General features: G+C 39.8%; 1 protein-coding gene across 1 annotated transcript in view; it reads right to left on the reverse strand.

Annotated features, from left to right (window-relative positions):
- ccnyl1 (cyclin Y-like 1) overlaps window positions 1-13,638 on the reverse strand; it is a 34,512-nt gene extending 20,874 nt beyond the window's left edge. Inside the window, exons 1-3 of the mRNA XM_061723058.1 lie at window positions 13,057-13,638; window positions 10,372-10,600; window positions 986-1,060 (exon numbers count right to left, since the gene is read on the reverse strand). Coding sequence (XP_061579042.1) covers window positions 986-1,060; window positions 10,372-10,534 — 238 coding nt within the window. The 5' untranslated portion in view covers window positions 10,535-10,600; window positions 13,057-13,638. The remainder of the gene's footprint in view (window positions 1-985; window positions 1,061-10,371; window positions 10,601-13,056) is intronic.
- Between the last annotated feature and the right edge of the window lie 208 nt (window positions 13,639-13,846).

A 13,846-nucleotide genomic window follows, 5' to 3' on the forward strand; every position in this document is an offset into this window, starting at 1 on the left:
AGCAAAAAGCAAAAAATAAAGTTTGGATCAATCACAGGATTAAAACATTCAGCGTCACAAAAACACTTCTGTAAAATGTTCAGAATGTTCGGCTTAAATTTAAAAACCAAATGCAAAAACTCAAAATCTTAACAAGAATATTTGTCTTATTTCTAGTTAAAATGTCTCATTTTTTGTCAAATAATCTCATTACACTTAAAACCAGAGCCATTACCAGAAAATAACTTGTTATTTGACAATTTTCACCTGTTTCAAGTAAATTTTCACTTAAAATAAGTAGAAATATCTGGATCTAGATTTATCTTCTCATTACAAGCAAAGAAATCTTGTTCCACTGGCAGATTTTTCTACTTATTTTAAGTGAAAATTAATAAGTTATTTTTCTGGTAATGAGTCTTGTTTTAAGTGTAATGAGATTTTTTTGACTAAAAATGAGACATTTTAACTAGAAATAAGACAAATATTCTTGTTAAGATTTTGAGTTTTTGCAGTGAATGTGCTGAAGATGAAAAGTGTAAAGCATCAAGTTTACAGAAAATCCCAGTGGAACTGGGATTGTGGTTGGTTGCTGCATCACTTGATCTCGGTTTTTAACGGTTTATGGTGCAGCCGTTAGATCTGGGATGGAAAGTTTAGCCTTGGCCTGAACAGACTGTGCAGACTGAAATCTAAAAGATTAGTTCTGACGTTAACAACGCTTGGTCTACCAGAATCGGAAGGATGAATCATCATTCATGCCAGAAAATCCTTATACTTGCTTTTTCTTTCGACTTTTTTCTTGACAATTCAACTTTATTCACAAAATTTTGACTTTTTTCTCGACATTTCGACTTTTTTCTAGAAATTGTATTTTAACACTAATCTCAACATTTCGACTTTTTTCTCGACATTTCAACTTTATTCCCGAAATTTGGACTTTTTCCTCGACATTTCGACTTTTTTTCGACTTGTGTGTGTGTGTGTGTGTGTTGTCCTCGTCTCTCACCGTCGGTCTGGGACTTGCTGAGGAAGATGGTGCTGGCTCGGGCGTGGTCTGAGGGGTTGGACTCCAGGGCCAGCTCTGAAAACACACAGAGTTAAGGAGTGAACATGAAATGCTGCTAGATGTGCCGTTTTCATTTCTGGACAAAGATCAAAATCAAGAGTAAACACACTGATGAGAGAACTTTCTGATTTCCAGCATCAACAATGACATATCTGTTTATAAATTAATCTGACAAGAAAATTCCAAGAGACAAGCAGGAAGTGAAGCTTGTTAGAGATCTGGCAGAAAAATCATCAGGAAAGATTGTCAAGTTCTTCATGGTCTCCGTTTTCATTTTCCATAAAGAGCACAATTTTAAAATCAATTATTTACGCACTTATTGGTGGTTGACAGTAGGCCTGTGTTGGGGAAAAAAAAAAATGGATTCTCCAATTCTAAATCGATTCTCATATGAATTCCTAAAAATCCTTGTGTATGTCTAAAGATCGTTTTTTTATTTCTCCATTTTCACCCAGTGAACTTTAATCCCAGTAATGGGGTCATTTAATTCCAGCATGCGCGTGGTGTGAAACTATCCAACAATGAGCACGGTGTTTAATACCAGTGTGATGACTGTTGCTGCTCAGAAAGTCCCTAAGGGATTGCTTTACTGGGAAATAAAAGTTTAGACCCGTGAACTAAACACAGATGACTTCTGTCACATTTTAACTGCCTTTATTCCAGTATAAAATCCAAAGATGTCTGCATGGCTACACGGTCACAAACGGTGTGCTCATCCCGGTCTCAATCACCTGCAACCAATCTCACCTGCACCGTGAGCAGCAAACAATCAATAATCAAACATATATAATGCTGCAACAACTAGTATGAATATGCTGCATAACTACAGTCATGTAGTTCAGGTACAGCTCACATTTTTAATAACACTAACCCACATCAATATCGGATTGAATCGTTATAAATCGGTTCTGAATCTTGTGAATCTGAATCAATTCTTGACATTTGAAGGATCCCTAGCTCTAGTTGACAGGCATCCAAACTTTACCCACGTATTAACCTTTACAGATCCAACCTGCTTCACTACAAGCAAATAAAGCTGTTACGGTTATGTTACTTATGGCGCTTTTCCACTAGTTCCTACTCAGCTCCACTCTCCTCCACTCGGTTTGGTTCTTCTCCACTAGGGGTCTAACTTGCCGAGTAGATACTTTTCTGAAACTATTCTGCCGAGGTTCTAATGGCATTTTTCCACTAGTACCTACTCGTCACGCCTCAACTCGGTACGCCTCGTCACGCCTCCACTCGCCTTGTCCTCGTTTGATTTTCAGCACCTGGAGCAGAAGTAGGAGGTTGGAGTGAAGCTGCTGTGACTAGGGGTGGGCAAAAATATCGATATGGCAATATATCGCGATACTTTTCCAGCTGATTCAATATCGATATTCAAAATTTGAATACGTTTTTTTTCTTAAATATTTTTTATCCCCGATTTTTTTCCCATCATATCACCCAGTGCTCCTACCTAAGTGACAGTCCTGGGCATTGCCACTCTCTACCAACCCTGGGAGGGCCCTGCACTGAGCTCAGGTTTTATTTCACGTTTTATTTCATTTTATAATTTATTTTTTATATAACACAATTGCCTGTCCTTAAAAAATGAAAAATAATGGACAGAGGTTTATTTATTTATGGATTTATATCTATACTGACTGATCACTGTGCCTGTCCTTGGTTTTAGTTCCATCTTTCTTGTGTTTATTATCATTTCCCACATAATTAAAGCAACCTCATACTAAATTTAATGTTAATTTCATATGATGTAAATAATATGAAAAACATATACAAATATGTTGTAACTTTAGCTTGTATAGTTATAATAAAACATTGTTTTGACTCAGTTTGTCCCATGAATTGTCACTATAATCTGATGAACGTGCAACTCAGATTTTAAGATCCATCACTATCATCTGATGTACAAATATACAACTTGGATTTTAAGATGTGTAATGCATTTTTACATTTTTCGGTGAACTATGTAGAATATAATAATCGGGATATCGCATAATCGGGATATCGCAATGTGTATCGCAATGTGTATCGTATCATGGCTCAAGTATCGTGATGCGTATCGTATCGTGAGGTCCTTCCCAATACCCACCCCTAGCTGTGACGTATTTGATTGTGTATCTAAACGGAGAAGACAACAACACTAAAGATGTAGAACCTGGAGGAGATGATAGATGTGCTGCTGGATCTGTGGCTTGTGTTTGATATCAAGTTAAAGGAGATCTATTATAAAAAACAGGTTTTTTCTTGCTTTAACATATATAAAGAGGTCTCCCCTCAGCCTGCCAACACAGAGAAGTAGGAAAGCAACCAGATTCGGCAGTGTCTGTACAGCCGCCCGGATGATCCTCCAGTGTGATGTGGATCTACGAGCCAATAAGATTCTGCTCCTGTTGTTACGTAACCAAAATGTGATTTACAAAGTTTGGCCTCCGATGCGTGAAACCACGCCCACAACTAACTCTGGCCGGAACAACAACTAACTCCGCCGGCCCAAGCTTCCTCCATTTTTCCGTAGCGGCATTCAGGCAGCCAATCAGCACAGAGCCTCATTATCATAGCCCCGCCCACTCAGAATCCTGCATAGATAGTGAGGTTAGAGAATGGGAAGATAAAGACATGGTTTAGAGGCTGAATTTCTAATTTCTAATTTCTAATTAAGACATTCAAGGCCTGTTTAAAATAGGTATTAGATGCCATAATAGGTCCCCTTTAAAAAATGAGAGTGAGAGAAGCTTCAAGCAGTGATGTTTTTTGTTAGTTTGTCTCTGCGCTGCTGAAAAGTCAGCTGGAGCCGTGAGCAGCTATGAAGAGACAGAGTTCCTGGTAGATCTGGTCGTTCCTTATCTCCGTCTAGATCTTTTTAATTCTCTCCTCAGCACCAGGTTTATGAACATCTGACCCTCAGAGTTGGATCATGAAACAGACTTTTGCTGCCATTGCTGGTTGAAAAAAATCGGCGCGAGTCGTTCTCGCGCTGATTCCCGCTTCCTGACTCAGACGTCTGACTCCAACCCCCCGACCAATCGGTGGCCTGTAGTGTGATGATGTCAGATACAGCCGACTCAGCAGCTTAGAACCTCGGCAGAATAGTTACAGAAAAGTACCTACTCTGCACGCCTCCACCCGCCTCGGCCCGTAGTGGAGAAGGGCGAGACGGGGGCGTGGCGAGTAGAAGCGCGCTTAGTAGGTACTAGTGGAAAAGTGCCATAAGTGGCTGAGTCGGCTGTATCTGACATCATCACACTACAGGCCACTGATTGGTCGGGGGGTTGGAGTCAGACGTCTGAGTCAGGAGGAGGAAATCAGCGACTCGCGGCTTCTTCATTTTATTCAATGGCCTGGAGAGAATTAAAAAGGATCTAGACGGAGATAAGGAACGACCAGATCCACCAGGAGCTCTGTCTCTTCATAGCTGCTCACGGCTCCAGCTGACTTTTCAGCAGCAGAGACAAACTAACAAAAAAAAAATAGCGTCAATCAAATACGTCACAGCAGCTTCGCTCCAATCCCGCCTACTTCTGATCTGGGTGTCTAAAAAACAAACGAGAGTAGGTACTAGTGTAAAAGTGCCATTACGTAACTGAACAGACACAGTTATCAGCCCAAGTGTTTCCACACACACTACAGATGAACCTAAATAGTTAACCCCACTGAAAGAGCATGACTTTAAGTATCCTTTCCTCGAATCCATGCGAGCAGCACATTACATAAAAGACAGGGGATTAGGGGAGGGAGGCGTTTGTGGAGGACGGACAGTGAGGAGTCCATGAAGGACTGGACGGATTAGGAGCGTCCCCCGACCGACAGCTGCTGCTCCGGATCCTTACAGGACCGGCCACGGGGACATGAGTGGAATGAACGTGGCATGAGAGGGAATCAATGGAGAGGAGTGGCACAAGGACGGACACTGCAAGAGTGAGCTTCGGACTAAACACACAGAAATATTTCAGATGCTTTCCTGCTCAGGACTTCTCCTAGTATTAGTTTCAGCCTGCTTAGAGAAACAGAGAAATGGATAGATAAGCAGCTGGCCTTTCCCTCTGCTGGAACATTCATTTGCACTTCTGTTTTTTTAATGGCGGTAACTCTAAAGTAATGCTCATGTTACCAGCCCAAATTTAAATTTAAGCTAGTCTGATCTAGGCCTGTGTTGAAAAAATTAAAATTGATTCTCGGATTCTAAATCGATTCTCATATTAATTCCTAAAAATCGATTTGTATGTCTAAAGATTTTCATTATTACATTTTCACTCGGTGAACTTTAATCCCAGTAGTCACTTCATTTAATTCACACATGCGCTGTTGAACTGTTGCAATTTCTTTCTATTTTTTGCACCTTGGATATTGAAAGGCATATTTGAGTTATTTATTTCTTAGTTATTTATTTCATACAAATAACTTTTGGTATTTTTTTTGTTTATGCCCAAAAAAGGAATGTTTTGTTGGATACGAGAAAAACTACTGCCATGTTTTTGCCTTTGAATATGTTTAAAAGTATGAAAACATGAATGTTTTCAGTTATAATTGGATAAATTGTCTATATTTCATTGCTTTATATACTTTCTTGGGGTTACATTTGCATAAAATGCTAAAAACCAAATTCTCAAAAATTAGAACAGAAAAACTGAAAATGGAAAAAATAAAAGCGATTCCATCCGTCTCTGTTTCCTCCCTGGATCTGTTTGATAATTCTGACCCACATGATGTTTCTGTTTGCAGTTCTATCAGCATTCTGGGAGCTGATTGGTCCTTACAGCATCATTAGCTGCAATACTTGCTGTTGAATCTCAATATAATACTAGTATTAATATGTTGCAGAACTACAGTCATATCATTCATGCAACAGCTCAAAAAACAGTTTTAATAACACTAACCCAAATCAATATCGGAATCAAATCAAATCCTGATAATTGATTCTGAATCTTAAAGCAGCACAATGTAACTTTCAGCTTTTGTTGAGTTTAGCGGCTCTTTTGGACAAAAGCGGTAGTGCTTTACCAGAAAGAACACTACATTTCCCATGAGCACCAGCGCGTACTGCCGGAAAACTCCTGTCCCCGTCGCTGCATTTGTTTTGATAGTGAATAAACTACTTTTCTGTTTCACCAAGTGAACAGACGGAACGCAAAAAAAGATGTTAAACTGCTGGAAAGGAACTGGAATTTACCGGGATACCTTAAACAAGGAAGCCAGGGAGCGGTATATGGAGAAAATAATAATTATTAACGGTTTGGATCCATATGAAATCCCTATCAAAGAGTGGAGCTCCGATGAGGATTTACTGCCGCAGTTCTGCACAACCACCGTCTTAGGCTACTTTGTTTAGGAGTGTTTGGCAGCTGCTTTGGTAAATGTTTGACGAACAATGAAGTTGATGTACCATCAAAATGACTCTGGAAATATTAGATTAAGGTGGAAAAGTTACACAGTGCTGCTTTAAGAATCAGCATGGAATCGATTCTTGACATTTGAATCGATCCCCAGCCCTAGTCTGATGGAAACCCAATCTTTCTTACTGACCGCGTTCACATCATATATTGCAAGTTATTATATTCCATCCACGCATCCTTATTGATGTTTCCTAATTGTTGCTATGGTAACCTACAACCAAAGAACATGTGAACAAACCAAAATGGAGAAGAATGAACGGGATGTGCTACGGTGGCAAAGCCATGATGCATCTTGCTTCCATCATCGTTATGAATAAACATCAAATTGAACATTTCGATGTTCTTCATTTCAATCTCCCAATATGCTTTTCTTCACCCATGACAGTGGATTGACGGTGCAAACTCTCAGCAAGTCACAAGAGAGTAGCGGAGGCGGAGGTGGTTGTTGCTTTACTTCAGGCAGCTGTCTCTGGCACCATGTCAGTGCAGCAACATGCAGGTCCAGACTACAGCACAGCAACGGAATCCCCGACACCTCATTACTCTCATAGTCCTGGACGTCAGCAAGCACGACACTCAGGGTGAAATGCATCTACACAAATCCAACTGGAATCACCATTGACTATGTTTACATGCATCAATAACCCTTTTCTAACCGGAATATTAGCAATAACCCCTTTCAATAACCAGAATTTGCTCATATTCCGGTTTTTAAAAACCTGAATATGAGTCCTGGGTTACTCCTTTTCTAACCGAATATTGGGTCATGTAAACACCAAACAGAATATCCCCATCAAACGGAACAGGAATTTGTTTTCTGCACATGCTCTGTTCACAAGGAATCCTGGTCTTTTGAGTCCAGGAAGTTCTTATAAACACGGAGAAACCAAGACCAGGAGGAGACTAATCACTTCATAAATGTAATGACGGACATTTCTGCATTTGTAGACGGTAGAAAGTACCGGGATAGCCAGATTTACAAAAAGGTGAGTGAAAAGTTGGGTGAAGCAGCATTTGTAGGAACGCCAGACCAGATCAAGCTCCGCTGGAAGACGCTGGAAAAGGAGAACTACAGGGACAAGAAACAAAACCACTTCTACTGGGCTGTTCATTATCCACCGTGCTGCTGTTGTTGTTGTTATTTTAGATTTGGATACAGGAAGAAGAAGCGGAAATGAGGGGAATTGCGTCATGACGTTCTCCGTGCGTCGCTGGTTTGATCCAGATATCCCAAATGATTAATTACCATGTAAACAGGGATAACCCTGTTTGCTCACGCATGGAAACACATTATTCCCAATGTTTCCGGAATGTTGCCCTAACCCCAATTTTGACTGCTTGTAAACATAGTATTTGAGAACACCAATCTATATTTAAAAAAAATAAAAAATAAAACAAAATATTTTGTCTCATGTTGTTTTTCAGCATTGTATAACGTACAAAACTCCTCCCTTTTCCAGTATAAATATGACTGGATTGATGACCACCGGGTGCATTTCTCTCCTACCTATGTGGTTTGAGAAAAGTGTAAAACCTCCGGCTGGAAAACATTGTGCATGACATAATAAAAGCTTGCATTGACTTTGATTTTGTTCCCTGGTTTTCTTATGGTGCTCCAGATAAAGGAACACGAGGATGTTTCAATCATCTGCAAACACACACATTTTGTAATCCTAAAGGCCCAGTCCCAATCCCCCCCTAGTCCTACTTTTCAGTCCTACCCCTAAATGTTGTGCGTTCCCGTGAGGGTAGTGGTGTCCCAATTCATCTTTGCTAGTGGACATAACGAGGGCTAGTGTGTATGAATCTAGCCCTTCACAGTGAGGGATTTCAGATACTGACTCACTGACCGAGGGCCTGAAAAATTTCCCAGAATGCTTTACGTTTAAGTGCCTGGGGTGAAGGAAGTCTGGGCATCCCTGCTGAGGCTGCTGCCCCCGCGACCCGGGAACGGATAAGCGGAAGAAGATAAAATCAATATTTTGAGTTAGTTTCTGCATAAAAATGCATTTGATTAGATTTCTAGCGAAAAAGATATATTTTACTTTCATAATATTCACTCAGTGAATGTACATAATCGTTGTATCTTCAGATCTCGCCAGAATAAAGGCTGATTTATGGTTCCGCGTTACACCAACGCAGAGCGTACGGCGTAAGTTACGCGTCGTTTTAACGCGGAACCATAAATCGCCGGCGGCTCTTCTCATCCCGAAAACATCAGATCAAATTTCTTAACAAGCGTTATTTGGATAAACTGAGCCCAGGTTGGGGATCTTAACGGTTACTTTTACGCCTGAAAAAATATTAAAACTTAATAAAGTGGCATATTAACAGCGCTACAGCGGAAATTAAAACAGCTTTTATCTCTGGGCTTCCTGATATGGTGTGACGTTTGTGCAAACGTAACTACAGGGCTCCAGACTAACTTTTTTCACTAGGAGCACAGTAGCCCCTAACTGAAAATTTTTAGGGGCACAATCAGAAATTTTAGGAGCGCACATCGTTTATCGACACGCTAACCACATTTTTACATTTCTACTACATTTCAGTGTATTAGTAATACGTATTTCATAAAAGATTAATGAATTACCACAATGTGCTGTTTCAAATGCAGTGTTACATTTTATTGTGCACTTTTAAAGATGCCGCAACATAAAGTAAACTGACAGCACCATTGCTGTCATTATATATAAAAAAAACATACATTCACATGATAAAAAAGTGCTTGGTAACAAAGTGCTTAGTAACCTTTCAGCCATGAATTTAACTGTTAAACACAGTACTTAACAAATGTACAAATATTGGGGGTACTGGCCAATAACATTTCCTTACTGTCTTTACTAAAACCCTGAACTTACACCAGTCGACCAAATTCACTGCCTTCACTCAAATAACTAAGGATCTTACCAAGAAATATTCTTATTTCTAACCTAAAAATGCCATTACACCTGATAACACACATCACTTAAAAGGTTAGGTGTTTTTCCCACGTGTTAAAATTTAACTTTCATTTGTGTCAAACAAATTTTAAGTTCTAGTTAAGTTTTAAGTTAGAGTTTTGGCAGTGTTCAAAATAAAATGATGAGACCTGCTGTATTGGAGAACATTTTCTTTTAGTTAAAACTGTAGCGGGGACAGATGTTTAGAGGAACCTATGTATGTACCGGGTGAAGGCTGATTTATGGTTCCGCGTTACAACGACGCAGAGCCTACGCCGTAGACTGCGGCGTAGGCTCTGCGTCGATTTAAGGCAGAACCATAAATCAGGCGGGGAACATATCGGAGAACAACCAGAAGAATATAGAGTGGATTAAAAATAAAAGTTAAGCACTGAGCTACATGTGTCATGGGCCATTGCAGACTCATTGCCTGAGCATGATGTTACTAAAACCAAACATACCCGCCATCTCTTTCTTCTAACTTTATGTGCGCGCCGCGGCGGCAGCGAGTTGTGTCGCATTAAATGTGGTCCGGGCGTAATACCTGCTTTGAGCTGGTGAAATTAAACGAAAAAAATAAATAAATAAATAGATCCCCCGACTCATTCCCTTTCACACTCATTGGCCTGCAAATATGCGGGTTCATTGACGCACCCCTTCCACGTTTAACGTGTTAAAAAAAAAAAAAAAAAAAAAAAACACTGGCAAATTTACTGGTCGCACGTGTGCGACTGGACATGAAATTCAGTCGCACATACTCAAATTTTGGTCGCAAAATGCGAGCATTTGGTCGCAGTCTGGAGCCCTGAACTACGCAGTCGCTTACGTACCCGAACGTAAACCACGCAGTGAAGTAGCAAGTGGTGACCCAATCCCTAGGGAACATTACAAGGGCCCTAAAGTCTGTGGCCTCATTTTTAGGGCTAGTGGTAGAAAGTAGGGGTGTATTGGGATTGGCCCAAAAAGAGCAGAGTATGTAGCGCGGCCTCACCCTCCGGGACCTCGCGGTCGCTGATGTGCTGCAGGTAGGGCGCGCTGGTGTCGTCGCTCCCCTCCGTGCTGCTCTGCAGCTCCTCCAGCCGCGCGGCCGGCTGCCGTGACGGCAGCTTGGGGCTGGACTCGGGGGAGACGCAGCAGGACACCGTGTTCCCCATCCCCGGGCCGGAACTTCACACTGACGCAGACAAAGTCCGAGCAGCGCACAGGTCTGCGGCTAGCGGCTGATAATAGAGGAACAAAAATGAGAAGGGGGAGTTCAATCAGAAGGAGTGCTTGTTTTCTAACCAGCACAACCAAAAAGCAAGTTATACAATCCCTTGTCTTGTCACATCTTGATTATTGCCCAGCAATCTGGTGAAATGTCTCTAAACAAGAACTAAAAATCTAGTTTACCCAAAATAGAGCTGTGAGATTAGTTCTGCATCGTACGGAAGAGTATTAGGGCCATGCAGGAGAAAAAATGTTTGAGAGGGGAAGATTTTTTTTTATTGTGCACTTCGAGAAAAAAGTTGAAATGTCGAGAATAAAGTCGAAATTTTGAGAATAAAGTTGAAATACAATTTCGAGAAATATAGTCGAAATGTCGAGATTAATTTTGAAATAGAATTTCAAGAATAAAGTCGAAATTTCGTGAATAAAGTCAGGACTTCGAGAATAAAGTTGAAATACATTTAGACTTTTTCTCAAAATTGTACTTCAACATAATGCTCGACATTTCAACTTTTTTCTCGACATTTCGACTGTTGTCAGTTAACTGTAATCTGTTAGGAGTTATGAATGTTTGATTTTCTTTATACGTTTTTGGTTTCATTTCAAATGAGTGTGCTGAGTGAGGTTATCATTACTATATTGATATATGTTTTATTTTTGTTTGTATTTTATGTCTGTTATATTTTAATTTATCATTCTTTGTCATGTAGCATAATAGATCTGGTTATCTTTTTCCTTTGGTAGATGTGTGAATGTATATATTATATTTGTGTATTTTTTAATTGACCCCAGGAAGAATAATCGCTGCTGAGACAGTGACTAATGGGGACCTACAATAGATAAATATATAAATAAATCTGCGGCTAGCTAAAGTCAGCTTCTTCCCGTCTACTCAACATCTGGAACAACTGTCCTGTAAATATCAAATCACGTCTTACACCAGGGGTTTTCAATTCCAGTCCTCAGGCCCCCCTGCCCTGCATGTTTGAGACGCTGCGCTGCTTCAGCACACCGTGATACAAGGAGCTGTGTCATCAGCAGACCTTGATGACAAGCTAATGAGGACCATTAATTAGAATCAGGTGTGTTCATGCAAGGCAACATCTAAAACACAAGGGGCAGGCAGGCCCGAGGACCGGAATTGAAAACCCCTGTCTTACACTATTCAGCCTTAAAAGACTTTATAAAAATTACGTACTTTCTCGTTATGGTATGGAAAATTAAGTTTGCCAACTTCTGTATTGCTATATTTTGGGTTTGAGCAATGCACTTTTTATTTTTGCTATGATGGGAAAATTAAGTTTGTTTTTGGGATTTTTGAGCTATGCGCTATTTTTTATTTTTGCTATGATGGGAATTTTTTTTTATTTTTGGGTTTTGAGCTCTGTGCCTTTCTTTATTTTGCTATGAAAGGATATTTGAGTTTACTGATTATTCATTTCAAAGTCTTGAGCTTTGCTCTTTTGTATTTGCTGTAATCAATGTAAGGTACCAGTAAAAAGGGGAGGTATATACAGAGGTGGGTAGTAATGAGTTACATTTACTCCGTTACATTTACTTGAGTAGGTTTTGGGAAATTTTGTACTTTTAGGAGTTAGACTTTTTGAATCACTATACTTTGTACTTTTACTTGAGTAGATTTGTGAAGAAGAAACTGTTCCTCTTCCTCCGCTACATTAGGCTACGTTGAGCTGTTACTTTTCTTTTATCCCTTTTATCCGCGTACGCGTCAATCTCATGACATCACTGAGTGATTCTTTGGGAAAAATGTTTGTTTTTGCATGTTTTGTCACATTTACACAGACTCAAACACACACAGAGTTTCTATGAGTTCATGTTTGTTCTAGTTCTGCCTGGTTAAAAAAGAAAAGTACAAAGGCTGGAAATTTTGTGCTACTTGTGCTTAATTTATTTATTTAAGATTATTTTAATTTAAGCTATTTTTTATTCATTTTAATTTATTTTATTGATTTAATTTGCCTGAAGATGATTATTTTGTACTTTTGTCTGTTTGAATGGTTGTGTTAAAAAAATAAATCAGACGTTACTCAACAGTTACTCAGTACTTGAGTAGTTTTTTTCACCAAGTACTTTTTTACTTTTACTCAAGTCATTATTTGAATGACTACATTCTCGATTAATTTCAAATCAACTGAAATATTGCAAGCCTTGTATTTTAATATTGCTGATTATGGTTTACAGTTTAAGATTAAGATTCCCAGAATATTCAAATTTTTTGAGATAGGATATTTGAGTTTTCTTAAACTGTAAGCCATGATCAGCAATATTAAAATAATAAAAGGCTTGCAATATTTCAGTTGATTTGTAATGAATCCAGAATGTATGGCATTTTTGCATTACAGAAAATAAAGGACTTTATCACAATATTTTAATTTTCTGAGACAGTCCTGTATAAGCCTTTTCGGTTACAAATACCAAAATAAATAATAATTCATTCATTCATTACCGGCCGGTGGTCAACAGGACATCCATGTGAGGACCAGCAGGGACAGACCAGCAGGTTTCCAGGCTCTTCTGCTGGGAAACTCCACACTCTTGTAGTGAAACCAGTTATTTAAACCCTGAGATCCTCCACCAGCAGCAACTACTTATCTGCTCCCAACTTTCTATACTCCACAGAAAATCAACTTTTTTCTTATGATGTAAACAGAACTGTCCATGCAAAACGCAGTTGCCAATACTCCAAAAGAACAAAGCCTAAAAAAATACATGTTATGCCACTTTTCAAAACAATCCCATAGACGCCTGCCGGTCCTGGCGCTCGACTCCTCCGTGTGTTGGTAAATCTAGCCCGAGGCTTCTGCTGCGGCCTCCAGCGGACATCCAGAATAAAACCCCTCAAAAAGACCGGACTGTGGGGCGGAACATTTACAATGAAGGTCAGGTCACTTAGCGTCCCTCCATATTTCCCATTAAGTTCACAAATTGTGGTTGCTCGTCTCGTCTCGCCTCCTCCCTAGCAGACTGGCACCGCAGGCGCAGTCCACCGCCATCTGTTGCCGGAGCTCATAGACATGTATCCGTATCCGCCCCATGGAGCTGCTGCGATACGGCAACGCCGCCGCCATATTGGATGTGGCAAGACTGCGCTGTAAACTCATACAAGTAAATTGACTTATTTTCATAAAGCGCCTTTCTACAAAGAAATGTACGTTTTACGTCTAATTTATTCATTCACACACGCACTATTATACTTGGGAAACAGTTAGGCACCAAATATAATATATTTAATTTTC

This window comes from Cololabis saira, chromosome 6 (assembly GCF_033807715.1).
Source record: "Cololabis saira isolate AMF1-May2022 chromosome 6, fColSai1.1, whole genome shotgun sequence".
NCBI classification, from domain to species: domain Eukaryota; kingdom Metazoa; phylum Chordata; class Actinopteri; order Beloniformes; family Belonidae; genus Cololabis; species Cololabis saira.